The sequence below is a fragment of the Barbatula barbatula genome (assembly GCF_947034865.1).
Source record: "Barbatula barbatula genome assembly, chromosome: 11".
Taxonomy (NCBI): domain Eukaryota; kingdom Metazoa; phylum Chordata; class Actinopteri; order Cypriniformes; family Nemacheilidae; genus Barbatula; species Barbatula barbatula.
Genome location: NC_136774.1, coordinates 21,481,778 through 21,508,396, shown reverse-complemented (window position 1 = coordinate 21,508,396; position 26,619 = coordinate 21,481,778). Strand labels below are relative to the sequence as shown.

At 39.4% G+C, this 26,619-nt stretch overlaps 1 protein-coding gene across 1 annotated transcript in view; it reads right to left on the bottom strand.

The window, feature by feature from the left end:
• The window catches only part of plxna3 (plexin A3), a 118,867-nt gene that overhangs the window by 43,620 nt on the left and 48,628 nt on the right, over nucleotides 1–26,619 (bottom strand). The window contains exons 5-9 of the mRNA XM_079467385.1: nucleotides 22,563–22,663; nucleotides 12,043–12,166; nucleotides 11,597–11,753; nucleotides 10,043–10,142; nucleotides 3,447–3,561 (exon numbers count right to left, since the gene is read on the bottom strand). Of these exons, the coding sequence (XP_079323511.1) occupies nucleotides 3,447–3,561; nucleotides 10,043–10,142; nucleotides 11,597–11,753; nucleotides 12,043–12,166; nucleotides 22,563–22,663 (597 nt within the window). The remainder of the gene's footprint in view (nucleotides 1–3,446; nucleotides 3,562–10,042; nucleotides 10,143–11,596; nucleotides 11,754–12,042; nucleotides 12,167–22,562; nucleotides 22,664–26,619) is intronic.

Here is a 26,619-nt window from a genome sequence, read left to right as displayed (position 1 = left end):
CGGCGGCAACCCTTGACTTCTATTGTATGGACACAAAACCAATGCAATTGAATGGGTACCCGTGTTTCTCCAAAATATCTTCAATTGCATTCTGCAGAAGAAACAAAGTTAAACACGTTTAAAATGAAAAGAGGGTGAGTAAATGATGACAGAATTTTCTTTTTTCTTACGACCACACTTCGATTCCTACGTGCATTTCGTTCAAACTAAATTGTGATCACGAAGCAAAGAAACGCAAGAGATATAAATAAACCAAATGCATCCAGCATCTGGTTTTCAAGCAGCTAAAAATCACATATGCTGTTTTCTTTTCATTCCCCTCAATCATCAGATGCAATAAAAGTCTGACAAGGCGCAGGAGTAACTTCTCAACCCTCAAAAGCCAGCGGTCCACGGCCCAGTCGAGTGTGCAGTAATGTGCTCACACAAATAGTCAAGGAGATGAAAAGCACAGTGGAGAAAGAAAGAGAAAAGAGTAAGAGACTGTAGAAGGCGGGTATACAAGATGTAAATCTATTCACAGATTGGGCCAAATCTGTGCAAAGACTATTATTTTCCCCACCGCAACAGAATCTTGGCTGGCAACGTGACACCAAACTAGACATTAAGCACTTGGGCCAATTTCAAGGAGCGGTAACCACAAACAAAAGGCAGCAACAAAAAGTTGGCCAAGTTATTTGGCTCGATAGCCATTAGCACCTGAGACTCTGAAAGAAATTACGCAGCCGAAACCCTGAAAACGCTTGTTCATCCATAATACTGCACCACAAAGCATGATTGACTGATTCTAGAGGTGCACAATGAAAAGAAATCGCCTAGACGGCACTTTTAAAGTCCCAGTGAAATAAAAAATGACTATGGCTATTTTTTCATGAAATATTGCAGCGTTTATTGTAAATCGTTTATCAATATGGGGCCTTCTCTTTTAAAAATTTGTGTGCCCTCATAATCTTTAGTCAAAATCTGAAAATGCACTTCCGTAATGACTATCCATCTTAAATGATGTATGTTAGATGGATTGGGCGGAGCCCTCCTCGTCAACTGTCAGTCTGCTGCCGGTTCCATTTCAAAATGCAAAGTTTCTTTACATCAAGCAAATCAAATCACAGAGAAAGATGAAAGCCACACCCACTACTTTTCTCATTAGAAATTCAATTGACACTTTCAGAAATGTGTCAAAATACAGAAGTAAAAACGATCGCAACTTCCGGTTCAAGGGGACTTTAAAATACGCTTTCTAACTTCAGGGGAAAAAAAGTGTTGCACATGTTGCTAAGGGTCTTCTGGGCGGATGCTTGGGTGTTTCTAGATGGTTAATTACTGGCCAAAGTAAAAAAAGTCAAGTCCCATGCTCAACAGCCAGGTTAAAAAATAAAACAAAACAAGTTTGACCTGAAATAACACAACAAAGCCAAGCGTCTCTGAGGAACACTCTACTGTCACGGTACGTCCAATGTTCTTGCAAATGATAACCTGTTAAAGCTAAAGTTTGTAAAAAAAGAAAGGCCGCTAGAGGGCGCACGATCAAAACATCAACAACAATGGCGTAGCTAGATGACGCTCTAAAGGAGCGTGGAATGATGGGACCTGCTGACTTCAACTCCACCGCTGAGGCCCATCGGTCAGCCAGGAACGAGAAATCATGTTAGCGGACGAGGTAAGTAATAACGTTTTATAAATGTTGCGTATAATTGCGACACTGATGTCATTCGGTTTCTATGTCAGTAAAGACTGTAACAAAGGGTAGCGCGGATATGACGCCGTTGACAGGCGACTGTACAGCCCCGTCTCACCGTTTAGAAAGGCGATTTTCTCATGATTTGCAAGGAGTTGGAAACGTTTGAAATATTGTAAGTACTCATGTGAACAAAATATATAACACTGGCCTTGTGGTTTTGCGATATTTTACTGCTAAATTGTTAAAAACTGCACCTTTAAAACGAATTTCTATTCCGAACCACAGTGACATTTGCAACAATTCTTCCCCTTATCATCCAGTGTAAACATTCATAGAGGAAAAATGTCTTGGCAGGAAATTTCAAGCAAGTGTCAAGCGAGAGAAACAATGAAGCGTGTGAGAAAGTTCCCAGTGTTCTACAGACAGCGTGCTTCCTTCTGACTAAAAGAACCGATTGTGTGATGGACAGATACAGATGTGAGTTTTGTTTGGCTCCAGGTCTGAAGGGCTTGCTGCGGCCTGAGGGGTATTCAAGATGCATGTGGATTTCAGATGGATGCACAAACAGTTCTGTTGTGTTCACTTAATTTCCCTGTTAGGTACAATAGTGTGCATGCTTTGCTTAAAAGAATGCCAATCCTTCAGGGGATATCACAGAGTAATGCAGGAAACTGAGAACAGGAGATCCGTTTAGAACATGTGAATGTATCTCACATCTGAGACAGTGAGCTACTGAGTCATCTGAGACACACTGAATCACTAACAATGAAAATCGATCTGGATTTGATTAAACAACATAATCAGTTTATCACTAGATCACAAGAGACCAAAGGTTGGTACCAGGGCTGGTCGGTGTTACAGAATATATGAAGCAACACTATGAACTATGTCAACTAAAGTTGGTATAACATTTTTATCAAGTCAAATCACTTAAAACAGACTACACTACGAAGTCTATTGCAAGAGTTAACGTTAAATACTTTTTATAATGAAATATTAATATAAATGTTTTTCACACAATGCTGCTAGCGCAGTGATAATACGTTTATGGTCGCTTAGCAACAATGCATTAAGATTCTACAACTGTTTGAAGTCAAACTTTATATTTAAGAGTTCATTTGCAAAAACATAACTTTTTTTAACATCGTTTTTTTAATGTAGCATCAGTCAAACTGCAGTTGGGTTGTTTTGATTCAAGTCGGCATGAGATGGAGGTAACGATTTAATTTTTTCTACATGGAAGCGTTTTTCCCAGTGAAAAGGGGCGGGACTTGATCTCCCACATCGAGAACTGATTAAATCGTTGGAAGATGGGCGTTGCCAACTAAATGGAGTCAGATTTGAATGCGAGTTTGCCGTCAATCCAAAGTCCTACAATAATTCCATAAAAATGCAATTTTTCAATTTTGATTTAATGCCGTCTTTGAGTCACAATAACAAAAAACAGCTTACACAATAAAAACACAATAACAAAATAAGAAACATTTCTTTTGAACATCTTAACCGTAATTTGGCTAAACCGTATTTGCAAATGAACCATATTTTTCATGCCAAATTATTCACTTGCCTGGATCTTATCATTTGGTTAACATTTCAAACTCAGATTTTGTGGTTGCATTTGGTCAAAAGTTGATTGCAAAATATTAAATATCTGTGTTTATATGATATGTTTAGGTATAATATTCATTATACAAGTTACTACGATTTCAGTCTTACCATCCGCCCCAACTTGGCGCATGCATTTTGCAAAAGTTTAGTTTCTTCTTACCTCAGAGCTGCTCACTCGGCCCTCTTGGAAGGAGCACTCGGCCACATTATTAGTGCAGATGTGGCGGTATTTACACCAGTTACAGGGGAATGGACTGCTTACACACGACGAACACCTGAAGAGGAGAAACAATAAAGAATTACATCAAAATCCACCAGGACATAGACGGGACACGTCTGCAAAATCTGCACAATGGCTCCGTGTGAATGGCATTTAAATGGTCAGCTCACGCAAAATAAAATTCTGTCACTGTTTGCCTCATTACTTCACTTCAAACCTTAAACCTCTCCTACAAATCCCATCATTGTCCTTTGAAACTTCTTGAAGAAGCCCCGGGTCAGATTTTAACTCAAGCAGACTCTTGGCGTGAAAGAAGACGCTGCTGTGGAAATCTGAGTGGTCAATATGTCACAAATCCCCTCTTTCACAACAACACACACGATTAATCCTCGAGGGCCATTGAACATCCAAAACGTTCTCGCCGCTTCTCAATTAGTCACTAACTCAACCCTGAGAAGGCCTTTCAGACGTCGGCCCTAATGACATTCCCAATTAAACGGTCACGTCCTGTGGAGCAACGGCACCTGTGATCTCACAGGACGAAGCGCGGATCACAACACGAAGCACACGCTGTGACATAAACGCACAACCTTTTGCGGACGTGAGTTATTTCACCACACGCTGATTCTAGTCTTATGTCGCAGCGGTCTTTAGTCCGGGCGAGCGCCGGCACACGGAGGCCGGGGTGTGAGCGGGGAGCCTGCGCCATATCTCATACTAATCACATCCGTGTCTCCAGAGGCACGCTTTAAATCGCCTTCAGAGAGCACTCAACAGTCTAGGCACACCAGACCTGGAGGTGCACTGCTCGCTATAATCTCTTTCACTCTCTTGCAACACCCGCGGGAGGAGAAAAGAAGGTCTGGTGGTCACGTTTGAAACATTTAAGACGTTTGCCGTGAGTCTTCGCAGGCTTTCTGTTCGGTGCAAAATGGTACCGGACACTTTTCTTCTCACAGAGCAGTCTGTTGTCTGTTAGAAAAATATCCCAGTTAATCTTATCTTTTTCAAAGAAATGTCCAGGTCATGTTTGGAGACCATGTTATAAACATAAGGAGTACGAACAATAAAATGTAAACTGTCATCGATTACTAACGGTCTAGTTGTTTATAACCTTATAAATGTCTTTGTTCTGTTGAACACAAAGGATGAATGTGGGAAACCAAACTGTTCCGACTCATTTTCTTCCTTCTATGGTACTCGATAGTTCCCCAAATCTGGTTGGTTCAAATCTTCAAAATATCTTTATTTGTGTTCAGCAAAACAACAAACTGTCCCTTTTGGGTGAACTATCCCTTTCAAGTAAAACAATGCAGCTGAACTTAATTTATTAAAATAACCGTACATTTAAGGCAGTGCGTCAAATTATAATCGCAATCTACATACATTTATAATGACAAAATTGAGAAATAATCAACAAGATTGAAAGATTTCTTTCCATTTTTCCTTCCATTGTATGAAAAAAGCAATGATATTAAATGGTGGGCTTTCAATCACTAACATTATGCTTCACATAAGATAGACAGTCATACAACAATAAATGACAACATTACATCCCTCTATAACGAATTTGACCTTTTTTACCTTTTAACATTTTTTACTGTCCCTTTAAATGGCATGATCACAATATCAACAAAGTTAATTAACCTAAAAAGCTAATTTTCACGCTTAAAGAAAATGACTTTCTTTGATTTTGTAGTGAAATATAAAATACATTTATTTTGTAGTTTCATACAGTTCGCCCCCACACAAATAGCGTATGTATTATCACGGGTCATTTTAAACAAGTTAATGCGGTTTCTTTGCTGTATGGGTGCATTTTAACTCGGTTAGAGGGCGGCATTAAATCTAATACCAATGCCTGTGAGGCATGCAGCGTGGGTGCGCTCTTCAATGAGATGCAAGGTAAAGACGCAAACCGGAGCCGGTGGAGGAGGTGGCGGTGCTGAAACACGCTGTAAATACTGCAAACGGACCTGCAAGTCTTGCCTGAAATATGCAATATGCAGTGTCAGGGGTTTAAGGCCCATCAATTCACTCAGCTTTAATTTGAGCGAGGGCTGAAAACACAGCTCGGCCAAATGGCGACACTCTGATGAAGTGAGTTTTTTAACATCGATGGCTGGATATGAAGTGTGGAATGGAGAATCAAATCATGAGTTTGTACATTACGAGTTTCCCTTAAAGGGACAGTTCACCCAAAAAGGAAAGTAGCTTAAGCCTGTCTGAAAAGCCGCTAAATGTCGGCAGATGACGTCACACACTAATTTTCATATAATTGATGTCATCACTTAGTATGTAACCAGTGTAAGCGCTTCGGGTCTGCTTTATGTCTCTACTCTCTGAGCTGTCGTGTAAAGTACAATATTAAAACAATAAACACAAATGCACAACAAATATTTACGTATTTTCTGTTTCTTGGCAGAAAACAAAAACATGTACTCGACCACTTAAAACTACCCACCAGCAGTCACTTTAGTTGAACAGCGAAAATCCTTCTGTGTTCATGTTTATGCATCCATACAGTCATCGCGTTCTGACACTGTTAGTACGTGCGTATGTCTTTCGCTCGCGTCAGTGCGGTCTGAGCTGAATGTGCGGGAACGCAAAAATAAGTTACTAAAAGGGGCCTGAAAAGTCGCTAAATCTAGCGATAAAGTCACCAAGTTGGCAACACTGACCAAAGCGCACTCTTTCTTAAAGGAAAAGGTTTGAAATAAAGATAAAAGTTCTGATATTCTGAGAAAGTCTCAGTGGTTATGTGTCCATACAATGGAAGTCAATGGTAAGCAGTTTTGTTTGGTTACAAATATTCATCGAAATATATTTTGTGTTCTGCAGAAGTAAGAAAGCCATACAGGTCAAGAATGAATGTGAATACACATTTAATTTGGGGTGAAGCCGTGGGAAGTAGGTGGTGTAGAGCGAAATAAAAACTTAAAGTGTCAAAAAGAAATAAATAAAAATGTTTTTTGATCAATTAAATTGTAATCATTTGTTTATTTACTAAAAGGTAAGTCACGTGACATCGTGGCATTGGTTTGTGAAGGTCGACTGTCACGAGTGGTCTTGTTATCCAAATGGCGCAAATTTCAGACTTTTTGTATTGGACCGTTTGGACATTAATGCCACTGAAACTCAGTGAGTTTATTGTATTATTATCAGAGATAATGCAAATACAAATGATGTGGACATTTCCCGCATAATTAAAACTAGATGTGCGCTAAACCCCGTGCTAAAATTCAAACCCTGCTTCAGCCCTGGCCCAAACAAATACAGCACCGATACTCAAAATACAACATATTAAATGGAACTGTCCCTTTAATAAACAAACCTGGACTTCATGCTTCAGCCGTGAATCTTTTCCCCCAAAAGTTTTCTTTATTAAAACGTATACTCCAGTAAATCTAACTCTACGATCAACAATTCCCACTTGAAACCCACCCAACATATAAAATGGCTAATCAAACAACTGTCCTTTAAAAAACCCGTCTGTGAATCTGAGGCTACGCTGACATATAGGTTAAGTAATAAAACACAAAAGAACATCAAATGTTTAATGAACGACCAAACTCAGAGCCAAAACTAACTAGTATACAGAAATCCCCGTAAACAGATGTATGAGAAGATGACATGGAATTCATTAGTTTTCCAAAGGTTTATATAAGCCATTTCATAACAAACATCCTAAAACGCACTTCGGCTTTCCAAGACCAGCCTTGCAAACAGCGCAAAAGTCAAACAGCCAGACCTTCCCCGCTCTCAGATACCCTACGCATGTTTCACAGGTTCTTATTGTCCCACAGGGGAACATGAGGTTGGGTTTCTGCAGGCCAGGGTGGCCGAAGAATTGTGGGAAATGAAGATGGAAGACAGAGTGCTGCTCACCGGCTTCACCAGAGGCGAAAACAATTGCAGGGCTAAACATTCCCACAGGGCTTTTGTGGAAACAGGAAATCTGGCACAAGTTCCACTGGCAAGGTAGCAGGCCTCGCTCGGACGTGGGTTGCCATGGCAACTGCCGAGCCCGGCTCGGCGCATCAGCACGGGCCCTTGTACTCGTACACATGCAGGAGGGCAGATTGTAGAGCGTGCGAGAATGGGTTCGTGTAAAATAAGGTTGTGTAGTCCGACAGCCAAAGAAGCGCTCAAATTTCTAGGTGTCAAGTGTTTATCACGTGGTGCTTTCCTTCCAATTACCGCTGTTTTTCGGCCCGTTTTGCTTTGTTTAGCTGCCATTGAAAAGCCAATTCACATTTCCCTCCTGCTCCGATGCAAATCACAGCCGAAATTGGTCGGAAAAACAAAGGAGGCGCTAACAATGCGTGATTGTGCTCGCTGACTGGGTTAAGTGATGTAAAGCGCCTGGCTCAATGGGGGAGTGGCCGGGGGAAATAAACATGGGGTGCTTGGCCCCCGGGACGAACAGACTTGTCTACACTCACTATATTGACTCCTCTGTTATTGAAGTGCAAATGAACACATATATATAGAGAGAGAGAGAGAGAGAGAGAGACTAAAGTTTGAATGGACTATACTGTTATCTTCGTTTATAAACAACAAGCAAAAATGTCAATCTGATCGTTTGCAAATAAGGCATACAAATGTCAACTACATCTTGCATCTTGTTTTTTTAGGCTTCTGAGATTAAGTGGGTACAAGTTGTCTTTTTATCGCTATTTCTGTAAACAACTCAATTTCAGATTACTTGACCTACTTCTTTTTGTCAGTTTGACATCATTGACAACCAACATTTCCGGTGAAATACCACCCGACAGCTTAACTTATATAGTTTATGTCTGGACTGGCTCCATTAACTAACCAATGAGCTACAGGAAAGCGTAAAATACAGAGCATGGCACTAGCAATGCCAAGGTTGCGGATTCGACCCCAGGGGATCGCACATACTTAGAAACAAATGTATAGAGCTTTGGATAAAAGCGTCTACCAAATGCATTTATGTATAAATGTGAATTTTGTTTATTTTAAATCCAATAATCTGACTCATTGCAACGTAATGCTTTCTGTATTGGTATGAACATGAGCAATATATTGGCCTTAACAGAACTTCGTACCGGATCAAGAATAAAAAGTTAATCTACCATCTGCACACTGTAAATCTGGGTGTTCGGACTCGTGGCGTGTGATTACTGTACTCTGACAAAAGCAGAACACATGAACTCCATCACAAATAAAACCTGAACCCTTGACTCCATCGGAGTTCTGATATTATCCAGCCACTTGAAGACTGAACCTCACTGCAATTACCCATCAGCACCTCTTGAGTAATAACACTCAATTACTGACCACAAACACAGCCAGAACTTATATATAGAAAAACAGTGTGTGGAAAGTTATCGAGTTTCTCTGGAGAAAATTATGATTAATGTAGAATGTTTTGGATCGATTTATAGATATTCCCATTAGTTTAAACGAGATTTTTTTAAACAAAACAAGAAACACATTCTGCATCGTTGATGCTATAGCAATAAACCTAGAAAAAAAACAGCTTGATCTTCTAAACAGTGGGCAAAACCTCTCTTAACCAGCTTAAACCAGACTGGGAGACCAGCTTAAAACAGTCAACCAGTTTAGGCTAGTTTCAGATGTTTTGTCAGTAGGGTATGCGGCCATCTTGGTAACACACATTGTAATAGTCTCAGTTACAGAAATATTCTAAATCATTGGTCAAGATTACATTTTAAGAACATTTCAAATTGGCAATAAACAATTATGCGATCAACTAACGTCAAATGGTTTCAAAGTGATAACATAAACAAAAGTTACTGCGCATGTGCACATTTGTGGACTGCCCTTACACATTCACAAACAATGAAGTGCCTGTAGATTATTTCTAATAACAATCAAAAGAAACCGAGAAGAACCGTTACTTGGCTAAACTTGTCTCTCCAATATTTTGAAATGAGACTGCGATACCAAGCTCGACCACTAAATATCTACGTACCATACGGTTTCTTTAAATGCGACCAAACTACAGGACCCAGTTAACAATTTCTTTATTTATTAAATGATCATGTGAACATTTATTTAAATGATAAAGTATGTAATTATTATACAATAAAAAAGTAATATAAGTTAATATTAACATAAATGAAATAACATAAATTGTTATATAATTAGACCCTAGCCAAACACAGGCCGGAAGTTAACTGCAGTCCCGGCGCGCCAGTCATCAAATAAAGGAAGGAAAGCTCCTCAAACAATGTAACGGGTTATCCAAAGCATTCATTTCTAAACGGACACAACCTGGATCATCCAATGTGAACATTTACAGAACTTCATGTCAAATCAACCATTTTTCAATATAATCACTAATAGTTTGGCTAAAAAGTTCAGCTTCGCTATTGTAAAAGCAAGGCGCTGAAAAAAAGTGCTGAATCCAGAGAGAAAACGCTGACAAAGCTGCCAAGCGTAGTTTGCAAGGGAATCTTTAAGCAAGCACTTCAAACCCTGCCAACGAATCCAATCAAACCCAGCAAGGAGGTCAGAAACACATTTTCCACCGTCATACTTACGACTGCAAGATGCTGCAGTTGTAGAAGATGAAATCGGTGGTGATGAATTTGAGACCCGTCTCTTTGGACTTCAGAGAGAGCTTCACGACTCGTTTATCGCCTGCAAGAGAAGCGAAAGAGACTGTAATGAAGTGCAAGAGAGAGAAAAATGCAAGAGAAACGAGGTTAGTGTGATCAGGGCTGTTTGAACCCATCTCGCTGATGTCTTCCTCTCCTCACGTATACTCCGTAATGTTCAATTTTTCTAATATATTTGATTGCGAGACCATTTATCCACTTCTTCCATCTGCGAGAGAAATGCACTTAGGTTTCAAACTCAGCGACCCTTTTCAGTTCCATAATGACTACATCTCTGCCCATCAAATTATACTTGTGGGCCTCACTTCACTATAATTGACATAATATTTCCATTTGTAGATGCAATAATTGTTATTAATGGGAATACCAGGCATCCGGAGTCTAAAAGTTAGCAGCGGTGAATTCGTATTCTTAAGGGTAAGTAAAAACAGAGAAAAATCTAAAAGGAAAATGAAGTCGTTCCCGAAGCTTCCGAGATTTGGATATAGACAAGATTCATGTAATTATTAATCATCACAAAAGCACAAGAACAAAATGAGGAGAACGGAAAACAAATGGAATTCAAATGAAAGCGCAAATTGATTCAAAGAAGCTTTACAGAAAAACGTGCCTTAAAAGACTTTCGTAATAGCGGACGGGGAATGTAATTCGGTGCTAATGAAAATGACACCGAACTATTAAACTAGTCGACAAATCAGCGAAAATGTGGACAAAAACGTACGTGATTTTTAGAAATGGAAATATCGGACGCATCATTTTTTAACACCGTCTTGATTTTGTTCACATCGAAATAAAAAAGCTAAAGTCTGAAGGTCTAAAGTCGACATTGGAAAAACTAAATTGCCTGTGAGGAAAATGTTGAGACCAGATTGAGACAAAACATTGAGAACCAAGCAGGGCTGCTCATACCATACATTAAATTATGTATAACATTCACCGTATGACTTTGGATTGAAGAACTTATTATTGCTGGCAGTTAGCACTCAACCAAAAGAGATAAACTTGAAGACGGAAGCCTAAGGATTTGATTCAGTCCAGAGACTAAAGTAATAACATGAGGTAGCTCAGAAAGAATTCCATATTTAATCTGACATGAACAAGAATGACACCATGAGAGAGGGACATACAATATTTACAGTGGTTTTTCTTTTGGGGACCCTGAATCGTTCAATTGCGGATTTGGTTTATTCAATCCCAGGTACAATGTTCTGAGGTAAAGATGTGTTTGTGTCATGATGAAACAATTCAACCAGCGATCTTATCAAAGCTACTGTTTTGATGAAAGTTTAAGTTACGTTAGTTCAGAAGTTAAATCTAAAAACAATAATATATTTTTCTGATCTGATTATGATCCCTAGAAGCCCCAACTGACATATTAAAACACATTATTCACAACTAAAAGGTTATTTCACTCAAAATCCATTACATTACAGAGATGAAATGCATTTGAAATGACGCTGATGCATCGTATCTTACCATAAATTTGGGTGACAGATGGGACGTCCCGCAGAGACGGGGACATACAGAGGATTTGTCCTTTAGCCAACACTTCACCTGGACTCTCCGTCAGCTCTTCAAACACACACGTGACTCCCGCGGAGAGGCTCGGGACGTTCGCTACCTTCACACTCAGCTGAAGCAAAAAGCAAATACACCAACGCATGTTTTTCGGTGAGACATGCTAGAAAATTTGCCGCTTATATTTTTTTATCACTGCTCTGTTGTGTCAAGTACCTGAACGTTCACCATTAAATCATTTCAGCCCCTTGATATTCATAGGAACACATTTCACAACGAAATTTGTTCATCAAAACATTTATGACACACTAAAACGTGTGTAGTCTTGTAAAGACGAAGGCGATAAAAACACGATAAAAGATGTGATTTTTATGCGTCTCGAATGGGACGTAAAATCCGCTCACCTGCGTAGAAGCCGAAGTCACGGACATGTTATTAGGAGTGACGGTGATATCAACACACTGTTTCAGGTCTGAGCTGAAGTACAGAGGCTCCGCCCACTTCTCACACGCCTCCTTTCTGGAGCACCTGGAAATAAACACGCAAACAAACAAACAAACGGATGAGTAAACAGAAAGATCCTGGCACCGAAATGGCTCACGGTTGGCGGTGCTCGGCTGATAAGAGGCGAAAGCCGCATCTCCTTCAAGCTTCAGTGAGCAAGACTTAGCTTTTCCCTGGTCACTCAAGCTGGAGCATGTCAAATACCCAGAGTCCCTTTCAACAACGGAAACAGTCACAAAAGATGTTCTCCATCCAGATAAATGTGTCGCCAGGAAAATGCCGGTGAGGATCACGTCCATGTTATATTTTTATTTCATTAACATTTATTAAACTAGCGTGTTTGTTCGACATTTTAAAATGTTGCAAACATGCCAGAATGCAAAGCTTTATTCATTACCCGACCCGCGGTTGAACTACCGCATCTATCATAATGACAGTAACTACGTTTGCACAACAGCCGTGACACGGCACATTAAAATACGTGTTCCTTGTTATCTCCGCTGAGAGTGAATTCATATTTTGCAGCTTCGTCCCCCAAATGCAGCCATTGTTGATTAAAGTTATATGAAAAAAGCGAGCGGTACTGTATAAGCCAACGATGCGCAGCGAGGTTCAGTAAATTGAACGTGTTTTAATTTTAAGGACGCTCCGCGGAGAGACTAATGAAGCCGCACACAGAAGAGAGAAAGAACAAGCTTCTAAAAGCACACTACACATCCAGCCGACCAGATTACATCAAACGCCTCCAAATCAGGTGCGTGCGGGCAAGGCAAATATTTGCGGAAGGATCAGGCACCTAATTTATCATGATGTCCAAAATCGCATTATTTTCCATCAGCGATGGCAAAACGTCGCATTTTTACCTCCGGCTCGCTCGTCTGTCTGTTAAATGAAGAAGGTGCAGTCGATACCCAAGGAGCCATTATTCACCAGCAATGCACACAGCAGTAATGATTTGTTTTCCCTTAATTATGCCCATATATCTAAAGGACAAAAAAATGGAGCAGTCTTAATTAAACAGACAGAAAAAGACAAGATCTCTCTCGGTACATGCACCTTCAAGGACTCGCCGTCGCCTTTCGCCGATGTTTTTTCTCTCCTTTCGTCGGTTTGCGAAATGAGATTCTGTCCAATTACACCGCGCTTGTCTTTCTGGTGAACCGGAACTAATGTGATTTATGATACGTTGCCACTTTACCCAGGTAGGGTGGTCTTAACTATAGACCAGGACATAAATACTCTGCTGACAACAATTCGGCGATATCACGGCGGCCCGATGCTGGGAGACTATGGGAATGTTTCTGTTAAGAACGTATTGATTCCAGTCAACGCACGGCATGTACAGCGAACAGAACCTGGGACGGGGAGTCAACGAGGGCTGTAAATCGCCTGTGACAGGAAACACACAATGGAGAAACAATGCTCAGTACAAGTACTCGTGACTTGTAGTACATTTTACAAAAACAATCTATCCTGGAGCAACAGGAAAGGGCTGTTCGAAATCAAATAAAAATGATTTGAAACACTTGAAACTAAAAGAAAATTGAAATTTTGCCTGGGAAATAAACTGAAATAAGTCTAAGGCACTAAAATTATAATAGTAAACAAAAACTACACTAAAATGTTGTTATAATTGCTTCCAATGTTTCCTCATCTGTAAGTCGCTTTGGATAAAAGCGTCTGCTAAATGACTAAATGTAAATGTAAATGTAAAACTAAAATATAAACATAAAAAAATGACAAATACATAATAATAATAATAATAATAATAACAAAACTGCTAAATAATTGACCTAAAAATAAAAGCCGATTTAAAATATTAATAACAACTCTGGTGTGATGAAATATAATCATTCACTCACCCTCACAATCACCAAATCTGCGTTAGGTTTAAAAAAGATATCGATAATTTAAAACAATATTTAAAGAACAATAAACAGTAGTAAAAGATGTGCAACTCTGAATAAAAGGCAAAGATGTACATTTAATGAATATATATATATATTTACATATTATTTAAGATGTATTTAAAATGTTGTATTCTTTTGAAAGAATTAAGACTTGAAAAACACAACACATACGCAAAGCTTACTGGGCAAAGACCCAGAAGAACGGGTGCTATAGTCAAAAATGAGAGAATCAACTAAATATTCATAACTGATGGAACTGTACTCAATGTTAACTTTATTTCCCGTTACCTTTTGATTTTAATATAACACATTATGTAATATGCTTTTTTGTCATTATCAAACAAAAATCTTAAATTGGATTTTCTAAATATGTGGTTTAATCTATCCTGAGAGGGCATTTATCAACTACCCAATCGTGCCCTCCAGGCATCACTTTAGGCCACTTCTGAACATAAAAACAGATGTGTTTATATAACACAGATCTGATAAAAACAGATCAGAATAAAGATCTGATAAAAACACATTCAAAACAGACAACATTTACATTTACATTTATTCATTTGGCAGACTGAATAAGCACCACAACAAAGAACTTTCACTGTAAGAAAAGCAGCAGTTCTGAGATGTTTATACAGGTACAGAATGTCTTAGTAAATAAGGACAGAACTGTCATTTTTAGAGTGAACTTTTTATTCACCTATTCAGTTCAGTCTTCTATAACCTCTGTGTGTTTCCAGTATCTCCATCTGAACTAGGTTGAGGAGCCATTAGGAAACCAAATTTGAATGGACTCATTTCTCTCCAGCTGAGAGCTCCACACTGACAGAACCAGCTTAGCCATTCAATTTCCAAGAAATCCATTATGACTCCATATTTGGTGTCCTTCTTCTACGAATAACTCCAAGCGGGTTTCCATCTCTATTTTCCAGTTCAAGTGATATTTCAATGGTAATTTCAAAAAGGAATATTTAAGCCAAAAATGAAAATTCTTTCATTATTTACTCTCCGTCGTGTTATTCTTGACTTTCTTCTGCAGAACACAAATAAATATATTTTGAAGAACGTTCATACCCGAACGACGTTGGCCCCCGTTGACTTCCTTTGTATGGACGGCAAACCACTGAGACATCTCTCAAAATATCATCGATTTGTGTTTAACAGAAATAAATTGTAATATACAGTTTTTGGAATAAATGAATTATTCTTTTGAGAGAAGTATCCCTTTAAGGTCACATTGAAGTGTTTGTTAATGATGAACTAGGGCAGTAAAAGCTAAAAGACTTGGAAAAACTCCAGAGCTCTTTTGTAATGGAGAAGTCAGATAGCGGTGTCCTGAGGTGACTCTGAGGGGGTGGACAGATTGTTGAAATTGAGTGAGGGGGTAAAAGACGATCGATGTCGTGCATTAATTGATATACGTAAAAGACTAAGTGCTCTGAGAGTCTGGGTCAATTGTGTCTTTGACTTTGATTAACAAAAGAAACAATGGAGGAACCATCCACCTGTATAAGAGGAAACCTATCGAAAAGACGACTGTTTTTCTTTCAGGAAGTCTGTCTGGTTTATGACCTTTACAACTTCTCAGACATCATCAGGGAATCAAAAGACATCTCCACTCTTACTTTTAGAAACAACAATAGTTGAGACAATCTCTTCCGAAACTTTAATGGAGACTTTTGTGAGATTTCTGAGATGCAGGAGACTCATTTTCCATCGGTCTCCATCAACACCCTGATGTCTTAGAGAAATAATTGAGATATTAAAAAGATCTCATTTGACATTTTTCGTGTGGCTTTAAAAGCACCATTCACATTGTAATTCGTAAATGTTTAGAACTGGAAACGAAATGGCTGAATGTCATTTCAATATCCGACTGGAAATGTTTCAGTGATGCATATTGAAACTCAACATGTACAGTATATAATGAATAAACGTTTTGGACATATCCAATAGACGTACTTATGAGATGTTCCAGATGTAAAAACATCTAATCACACAAACCGAAATAAACAAAAATGTCTGCAAATGTCATTCTGACATCTGCCGATGAGCATTTTAGAGCAGTACTGCTGATGAGTAAACAATCTGAATGTGGCATCTCCTGGATGAAAATGCACACATAGACATCTTGGCAATCCGAACAGAAGCATGCTAACCACCAGCATTATTACCACATGCCACATTTACCATTAGCATACTGCTTCCAGTCACTGAGGTCAACCGGTGAAAACCGCATCATAATAAACATGAACCATGAATAGAACATTAATGAACGCTGAGGGACGAGAGCCGCCGTCTACAGAGACCCATACGCCAGATTCAGAAAAACCAAACTAAAGCCACGACAAGCTCGAACTGCAGCCGAACAATAACAGCCCCGCTAAAGCTTTTAACCACAGTCCTTTTTCCCAACACACTACTACTAATTCTCCAGAATCCACAAGAGCCCCTCCACAGGAGCGGTAATGCAACACAACCTCCATCAAATGGGGCTGATTTGAATTACACTGCAAATCCATCTTCCAGCTTCCCCTGGTTGCCATGGACACAAACCATTTCCAGTGGTACACTTTGTTTTTTCGCGTTTCTCTGTTGTCCCCACCCCTCCACCTGCTTCTTCCACTTGGACTCTCTCTCCCTCTCTTTGGCACGGCCATGGGGTGGCTAGAGGCTAAAGACCCTTCTGAGAATCGAGCACAAACCCAAGAGAAAAACAAGAAGAGATGCAGGTCAAAGCTGCCCTAGCCAAAAGAAGAAGTCTGTTTTGGGCAATGCTTGTTTGTGAAAAGCTATCTCTTACGGCAACGGTGATCGGCGTCCTTTCCTGAGGAAATGCGGGGAACGCAATGAAAGCATGCAAAAATATGGGAATGCATGTGTGTTTAATGAAAGTGGGCCGTGCGCCACGTACGGCCGTCTGGTCCGTTGCTGAACCCTGACCGACGTCAGACATTTCACCAACACGTCCGGCATTAATGCTCATAATTGTATCACTGCGCAGTTTTTCGAAACAAATCGCTATTTGGTTTGTGACAAAAAGCTGAATTTACGATGGCTGTAATATAACCTAAACATCTGCTTGATATCATGGTGAAAACGCAAGGCGGAGAAGAGCATCGTCGCGACAGGAGGAATCGAGATGGTATGTGTACATGTCCAAATATTATTATTCACAACGGTTCCGTCTTGTCAACAAAGGCACATAATAACCATTGAACAAAACCATGGGCGTGCCCGTCATTATTCTGCATTATGTGCGTTGATAAAAGATAACAGGCCACTTATGACAGAGGCCATCTTGATTTGCCAAGCTGAAAAAACAAGCCAACAAAAAAGGTTAAAAGCTTTTGTTCCAGTTATTAAAACACGGTTATGTTACGACGAGATATTTCTTTTAAACATTTCACACGCAATGGAAAAGGTTTTTTTTTCCAACCTATTCCATTTTTACAAGACGAGAGAAAAAATCGTGGTGCTTTCTTCAGTCCGTCAGCGCACACACACAAGTACACGATGAGCCGTTCACCGTGGGATTGCCAGCGTACGTCCCACACCATTTCATTCCACTTCAATCTATCTTTTAAAACACACAGAGCTGTGAAACCGTCTGTTTAAACTCCTCCTAACGCTATTCAATGTCATTATTCTCAGCAGAATTTTATCCTGATAATACCGACTGTAATTGGAAACTACTAAGTGAGGCGAAAGTAATGAGAATATAGCTTTATCGGCTTACAACAGGAAACAATTTCTGCAAAGTATTTCCTCAAAGGATTGATTCACGCATTTAAAAATACGGTTTCGGACAATTATCAAAAAATGCAAAGAAAAGAAAGCCATATGTGACCCTGTACATTATGATCCGACTCGCCGTGACTTGTTTCCCAGCATGTTGTCATACATTCATATTCTCATTTTTTACGTTGTTGTACAAGTCTCACCATAGTTGTACAAAATGTACTGGGTGGGTGTGAAAGTTTAACGTTTGAAAGGATAGTTTACCCAAAAAAGACAATTCTGTCATTGTTTACTCAACCTCGACGTTGAGGTTTTGTTGTCTTTGTTAAGCTGAACACAACAAGAGATACTTGGAAGCATGTTAGCAACTAAGATTTCTGGGACAACCATAGTAGAAATAATTATTTAATCATTTTTAAGATCTGTTGAACACATAAAAATAGTTATTGGGCACCAATGACTACCATTCCTACTATGGTAGTCAATGGTGCCACCAGCAATCTCAGTTGCAAACATTCCCCAAATATATTTCAACAGAACAAAGCGGTTGTTTCACGGTTTGAAACAACTTGGGGTTGAATAAATGAATTTTCATATTTGGGTAAACTATCCCTTTACATGCACTGAAGATGTCATAAGATACAGTGCTAATAGATCCCGTTAATTCACCCAATTATTAAATTACAGACTATCAACCTACATGTCATAGAGAATAAATACTTACATTATGGAAATCACAAGATGATTAGATGCGTGTAATAGAGGACCCACAATCGAATTACAGTCCGAAGTATGTGCCGTATAGTTTCCTCATTAAAAATCAACCAAAAAACACAAACCCTTTTATAATTTAACTCACAAAAGAAGATATTTTGAATGTTAGTAATCAAAAATCAGTGGCCATCATTGACTTCCATTGTACCATTGTACGAGACATGTTTCTAAATATCTTCTTAAACAGGTTGAGTGACAAGAGAGTGAATAAATGCTAACATTATTTTTGGGTAAACTACCCCTGCAAGTAGTGTTCTGTACTGGTCCCTACACACAAAACCCTTGTGGTCAGTTCCGAACAAGCAACACTCACATTGTCTACAAAAAGCAATACATCTAGTAAAAAATGTTTAGAAAAAGAACATTCAAAGCAAAACGCCACAGCAACTACATTTCAAGCTCTCTATTTAACTCCGTCACAAAGCCGCAGTCTTTATAATAATCAAAAAAACACCTTTAAACATGCGTCAATGAGTGACATTATTGAGTTACATCCAAGATTTCGAAGATTGCTCAATTGCTTTGCATAAAAGACGTGCGACCTGCCATCCCAATTACACTACTAATGCAAAAGTGCATGAGCCATTACTGAGCCAATGTTTTATTATGTTAAAAGAGGAACTCATAAAAAGGTCACATTTTGTTCTGTTAAGCCTTGGGAGTGAATGTTCAGCATAATATCCAACCTCAGCTGATATACTCAAAAACTCAGAGTAGTGTTGCAGTACTCGAGACCGGTCTTGAGACCGTTTTTGGATGGTCTTGGTCTTGTCTCGCTCTCGACTGTCTTGTCTTGTTCTCTGGATTTTATTTCAAGACCACAACTGTGAGAATTACACTAAATGGGTGGGTCATTTTCTGAAAAACGTTTAAAAAAATCTTGGGGCCAATCATTGTCTTAAAGAAATCTGTGGATAAAGTCCACAATATCCGAGATGTGATTGCAAAAAAGGTACTTCTTGTGTATTTTATAACATCTGATAAGGTTTATTGAATAATTATGCAAAATCAATAAAAAGGGAGTTAAAAAGGGACTTGAGTTTTAGACACAATTAAACAAGTTTTCGCTCTATTTTGGAAAGATCCCAGACAAATCTAGAACAAATCCGAACTTGTGTGTATATCTGAGCAACACACAGCTATTTTGCTATTGATTAGATCAAGGGTCTTTAACCGGGGGTACGCTAATCTAATTTAACGGCAACGGTTTGTTTAAGGATAAAAGAATATTAAACATAAAGAAATCTTTAGCTTCACAGAAAAAAATGATAAAATAACAGCCTCATGCAAAGCATTCTGGGAACCAGAAATCCATATTTACACTTTAACATTTAGTCATTTAGCAGACGTGTTATTCTGAGAACCAGAAATTCCACGTTTAAGTTTAATCATTTAGCAGACTCTTAAATGATTAAATGTAAATGTGAATTTCTGGTTCCCAGAATGCTTTGCATGAGGCTGTGATTTTATCATTTTAATTTATTTTCAAATTTTGGTTCCCAGAATGCTTTGCATGAGGCTGTTCTTTAATCATTTAGTGTTTTTTTTGTTCCCAGAGTGCTTTGCAAAGACTACAGAAAATGCATGATGCTGCAAATCCCTTAAAATAATCTAACAATCTATATTAATAATACACAGAAAAAAGTGTGTATGTGCAACAGTAACATGCATAATAGTGATAATCTAATGTCTTGACATAATAGTGCTGTGACAATAACGGTTGTTTCTATTTAAATAGCTCGGTTTGCACATTCAGTATTAGGGGTCCTTGCTCCATGCATGTCTGATCTAAGGCGTCCTTGCCCCGAAAAACATTGAAGAGCCCTGGATTACATAAATCACTGAATGATTTGTTTTGTTGAAGGTCACAGACTCAAATTTATCATGAGTATTTACAGTTTTTTTATGTTTAGATATTAACATTTTTGTGCAGGTAAAAATTCCAAAATGTGAGAGTAGATGGGTGATAAAACATGGAACGCATACATTTCTGCACACTGAATCGCCCAAGTTACTTCTATTAATATTTTATTATGACTTTTTAGTGTATTGTGGATCTTTTGAATGCATTTTGGGAGTGCTGGTCTTGGTCTCGACTCGGTCTCGGCCTGCCTTGGTCTTGGTCTCAACACCCTCCCGTCTCGGTCTTGGTTATGATGGACTCGACATACTACACTAACTCAAAGCTTCACTTTAACAAAACAGGCTTGACGGCCCTGAACAGCGAAGACACTTCTGTGCCGGTATGTCTCAAGGTCGTCTTTTCACTGTCAAAACAAACAGTTTCCATCAACTCAGCGGTCCGTACGACACAGAGACGCATGGCAGACTTCATGTGACCTGACCACTCGCTGATGAACGTCTACACTCCTAGATCATCACAGTTTCTCTTGAACTTGGATAAAAAGAGACACCCAAGCACCCGGTCGACCTCACGTTAAGGTGGAAGCAACCGACGGGATCCCGGGTACGACATTAAAATCAGATGGTTTGCTTGATGTGTTGCTAATTGCGACGTGTAGCGGCTGTCACAAGGTCATTTAAAGTCTGGGGATACGCTATTAATATGCAAACAAATGTAATTTTCCATCGTGCGCAGGAAAGCCTCGCGCTAATTATTCCATCAATTCCAGATTTACATCTTAATTAGAAGATTTTTATCTGGCTGAAGGTATAGCCGTGAAACAAAAACAGATCAGATCGAGTTTTTTTTTACTGACGTATGAAACTAAACAATGGTCTTTACAGCCGTACAGAAAGGCAGAACAAAGCTATTCTATCATTTACTTCTGGATAACTTTATCGGTGTCTATACGCCGCTGTCAAACCGTTCGGAAACGCTGCGACTCTGCTTCCAATTTGCGTAACACAAAGGAAACCAAAGCCAGACACTGTGCAGATTCTACAGATGAAAAGACATCAACGTTTTTTATTTCATAAACGAAGGCCTAACCGCCGCCCCTCCGCCAGCACACACTTAAGTCAAAACCTTTCTCATTTCATTCCAGCAAACACTCCATAAATTAACCGTCGTGTTCTACGATCACACATGATCTTCCTCCCCGGCTCTGACTAAACACAGCTCGCTCTCTAACGGTATTTCTTCTAGAGTTCATCCATTACAGGAGAGAGCCCAGCGTTCCGATGACAGGCGATAGGCAACGTGGGGTGGCGGTAAGCCAGCAATAGCCAGACGCTTCCTGTTTCCCTGACGGCCGTCACCAGCCCCCCTGACCAGCTGCTGCCTGGGGATCAAGCGGAGGAAAGAGACGAGAAGCAAACATGTGGGGAAAGCTGTCACCTGCCAAGTCCTGTATGAGGTAGTCGAAATGGCGCGTTGCGATTGGCTGGCTCACAACCCAAGTTAATGACTGAATTCGAGGCATGTTTTCATGGGATGGCTAAAGTAGAGCTACGGCTCTCACGAAAGCAGATTGCATATCAAAGCGTTACAATTTTACACATGTCAAATTCATCACGACTGTAAAAATAGTTGAAATATGAATGCTTTAAATAAAATCTTTATACAGTATATTAGAAACAGACACATCTCCATCAATCCATCGACATTTCTCTACATTTACATATCTATATATCCACTCATGTCTATCTACATCGACACTTCTCTATATCTACATCTGTGTTTCCATTTCAAGATCTAGATCAACACTTCTCTATATCTACATCTGTGTTTCTATTTCTAGATCTAGATACTCTATCAGTCCCTGATCTACATCTATGTACTTATGTCTACCTACCTGCCCATCTTTGCTTCTCGGCTATTAATATTTTTCTCTCTTCACTAAACATCCCAGCTTTGCATTACAATGCGCACATGAAAGCTTATGTATATGAAAAACTAATCTCGCTAGAATGTTTATTCAACGGTACTATGATGAATGAGATTCACAAACACAAAAAACTCCTTCTACTCTTTTATTCAAACATATTGTTAAGCACAGGATGGAACCTGTATAAGAGAGATGACATTGACTCACTTGTTATGCAGGACACACCAGCCGCAGTGAGGGTCCCCGGAGCCCAGACACGTCTTACAGGTGCTGTACTGAGAACAGCTCTCCACCGACAGACGGCTCACCTGTAACACATTAATATAACTCATGTCACGCTAATAAAATCACAGACAAACATCTTTCTTAACTAGTTATGCTGTATGGAACTGATTTAAAATGGACGTTCTTTTTAAAGGGGAAGTACATCATTCTCCCACCGTTTAAACACTTCAGATGAATATGTGCGGACAACTGGAGTAGTCATCTATACGACCATTTTCCTCCAAGAATCTACAGTGGCTCTGTGCATCTGTGTAATATCAAAACATTGCTATCCCCTTGGCTATAATCCCCAAAGGTCCAATCAGAGCGTCTGAAAGTCACACGGCAGACAGTAGTTCATCTCGACACGCGTCTTCATTCAAAGCTCCCGTCATCCATCTGAACCGCACATGTCCGGAATTCAGCAGCAAACAATTTCGGTTGTTTGTAAACACTTCAAAACAGTCAGGATTGTCGTGACGGAGAAACACAGCGGAGAGGCCGTAAAACATTCCCAGGCACATTCATATGCACAGACCGCTATAATATCGGAGTCAATTCATGCGGAGAAAAGAAAATATTACACAACAATGCAGAGGAGACTCGTAAAACCTCACGTCCTGAGGACGGTTACATTATAATCGCTGCAGATGTGGCCGTGCGCAGGGGAGGAAAAACCGGATGGCACGTTAAAAAAAGAAATCATCTCATCCTTGCTTCAAAACAAAACACAAGCTTATATAAATGATTATCGGGAGGCTGAGAGAGAAGGAGGTCTAAGACAAAAATAACATGAATATATTAAAGCTTGACGAGAGGTTTGCAGATCAAGGTTGGTGTGGGCTGTCGCCGTCCTGACTTAAAGCTCGGAAAGGCGGCGAAACCCAAAAGCAGTTGTTTTTGAAAGCCGCCTTCACTGACGAAGTTCTAAAAACGCTCATGCCACGGAGTTGTAATCGCCTTTGATCGCTGGCAAGATTAGAGTTGAGAGTGAGAAAAACAAGAGGCACAAAATACACCCCCACCCAAAAGGGACACCGCTCAGCCTTTCAAGTGTAGAGTAGCTGCTGGCTCTTCACCAATGTGCGTGTGTGCGTGTGTACCCGTGTGTTGCGTCAACAAGTCAAAGCCGGGTGTAGTCTCGCAATCGCCGCTTTCCCAATCACGTCTCCGCAGTAACAGACCGGTGTACATTCACAAACCTGTCCAAAGTTAACCGAGTGTTTAATGGATCGTGATGAATTCTTATAGCAACCATTGTAAACACAACAGCGTGCTTCTTAGATCAGACCATTTTGTGTTATATTCAGGCGGACCTTTAAAGAACGCGACACGTACGTCTCCTTGAAATCCTGTGAAATTCAACAAATCAGATGAGGAACATGCTGAAGTGTTTCCAGAAAAGTGTGCCGTATGCATCAGACGTTTAGCCAACCTTCCGTGGGCGTGACGTCTGAGGCCGAGACTAGGCCGGGTGGGAGATGTGCGGTCTGTTTAGTCCATGTTAATTTATTCCGCCACATTGCTATGCATAGATGTACGTTTTTGTAATCGAGTGTAGACATCTGATGGCACTCAAAGTCAACATGATGTCAAAATGCTGTCATCTTTTATTTACTATCTAGGCTTTGTGTAAGGCATGAAGCACACTGACTACTTTGCGCTATTTAGGTGCTCGGTCCCTGTCCCTATTTACTTTCACTGTATGTAAAACAGCATCACTTTTGAGAAACTTAAAGGTGCAATCCGTAACCTTTGCCTTTTTATTGCCATCTCTATTTGAAACATAACATTGCACATTACTTTCCCTATATAGACATTATGTGGCCCAAACGTAACTTCCGCTAGACCTCTGCATAGAACTACCTGTTTGATTTGATTTAAAACAATTAATATACAATAAAATATTAACATAAATGTATATACTTTTATAAAATTATATACATTTATGTTATATTCATTATATATTAATATTTATAATAAATTAATAAAATTAATATTATATCCAATCACAGACTGGAAGTTAACTTCGAAAACAGGTGGGTGCATCCTTATTTGCATAAAAGCGTCTGTAAAATGGATAAGCGCAAGTAATCATTATTATACTATTTCGACTAAAGTAGTGATACAGTTTTAAACACTGATACCGTTATATACTTGCTCAATCACTGCCTTGTGTTTATTTTTAACCCCTAAAACAAGCCTTTTAAATGCATTTGTCAAGTGTCAATGTTATAACACACAGTCATCAGATCCCAACGCACCCGAAATACACGAACAGAAATACAAATGTACATACACTGACGTATACGTGCAGGAACAGTCCATTGGGTCTGCTCTTACTGGTTCCTATATAATCATAAAGCAAAATGATTCTTCGGTAAACACAGCCAGGAGCGCCGCAACTCGCACCTTTGCTTTCTGATGGATGAGCACAATGTTAGATAAACGAAAGGTTTTATCTCTTTCACTCTCTCTCTCGCTCTCTCTCACTCCAAAGAAATGGCTGAATTACAGATGTGATTCGAGGAGCGGGATGGTAAATAATGGCGCCGCTCTGAAAACTTGGCATTCACGGACCTTTTTACTGACACCCTTCTAAAGGTTTGGAGTGGCAGCCGACCATTTTCTGAGCAAACACACTCTCTCACCTCTCCGTGCACCTGCGGCAAATGAAATATTCAAATGCGGCAACTCCAGTGGTCAGAGTAAGATATGAATTATTGACTCGCGGCCGTTTCTTCACAGTTCATGTTTCATAAAGAGGGAACTCACAAAGATTCGGAGTGGCAGAGAAAACCTTCCTTGTGGAATGAGGTGACCGGGCAACCTCCGAACAGTTAGCGGAAGAACAGAATGCACTGAAACATCTCCATGTGTGACATAAGACAACAGATAAAATACATCTAGAATGTGTTTCTAAAACATTTTAGTTTCTTATAGCACACAAGGGATTATCTTGTCTTCTGTTCCTCCTGGAAATAAAAATAAAATAAAAAATGGGTTCGACTCACATTGCTTCGGACAAAAGCTTCTGCGGGATTGATAAATGTAAATGTTCAACTACAAAAGAGAGCGACCCGATGCATGTCCAAGTCCTTTTGAACATAAAAAGAGAGTATAATACATTATTCAGTGTAATATCTTTCTTTTCCACTTACTGACAAACACAAGAAGCTTTTCACGCTTATGACGAAATGAACATTTTATGCCGTATCGACAGGAATGCGTTTATAAGCCAACAAATAAGAATATAATTCTCTTTTCCTTCTGCTGGTATCAACCTTTTCTCCCATAAATAGCAACCTTTGACACCACGGGATGAGAGGGAATCTTTCTCAGGAGTTCCAGTCGAGTTCAGCCCTTTGTCTCATGCTTTCAGATAAATACTCTGAACCCAAATCTGGATGCGTGGTGCTCAACGATGGCACTTTAACACACCAGTGATTCTTTTGTGAGACAGAGAGAGAACATTCATCTAGTTTCTCACTTATGTTTACAGTGTATCCATGAGAATTCGGGAACCTCTCTGAACTCGGACGTTTTTTGAGCGATGGCCCCTCAGCTCACATCATGCTAATGTGCATGTTTCTATAGTATCTAGGATATATATTAAACGTTTGAAACTTTGGATGAAAGCATCTGCCAAATACAATATTATAATAGCACTGCGTATTAGGTTTTTACTCTTGTTTTTAAAGTGCAAATAAAAGTACTTGATTCAAGATTCCGTTATTTGAGAAGCAAAAGGACTCTGATGTTCAAAAAGTATGCCTAAAACAACAAGTTGACTTTAACAAAAGAATTACAAAATTAAATTTACTGAATTATATTTTTCTTACCCTATTGGGAGAGTGTTTTCTTGTTTCAAGCATTAACAAATTGATATTTCATTTAATGTACTTAATCTTAGGTCATTTTGTTCAGGGGCATCGCTACACCCCTATACGTGACCCAGTAAAAAATCTTCTGTGCCCCAATATGAATTTTAAGTTTTAAT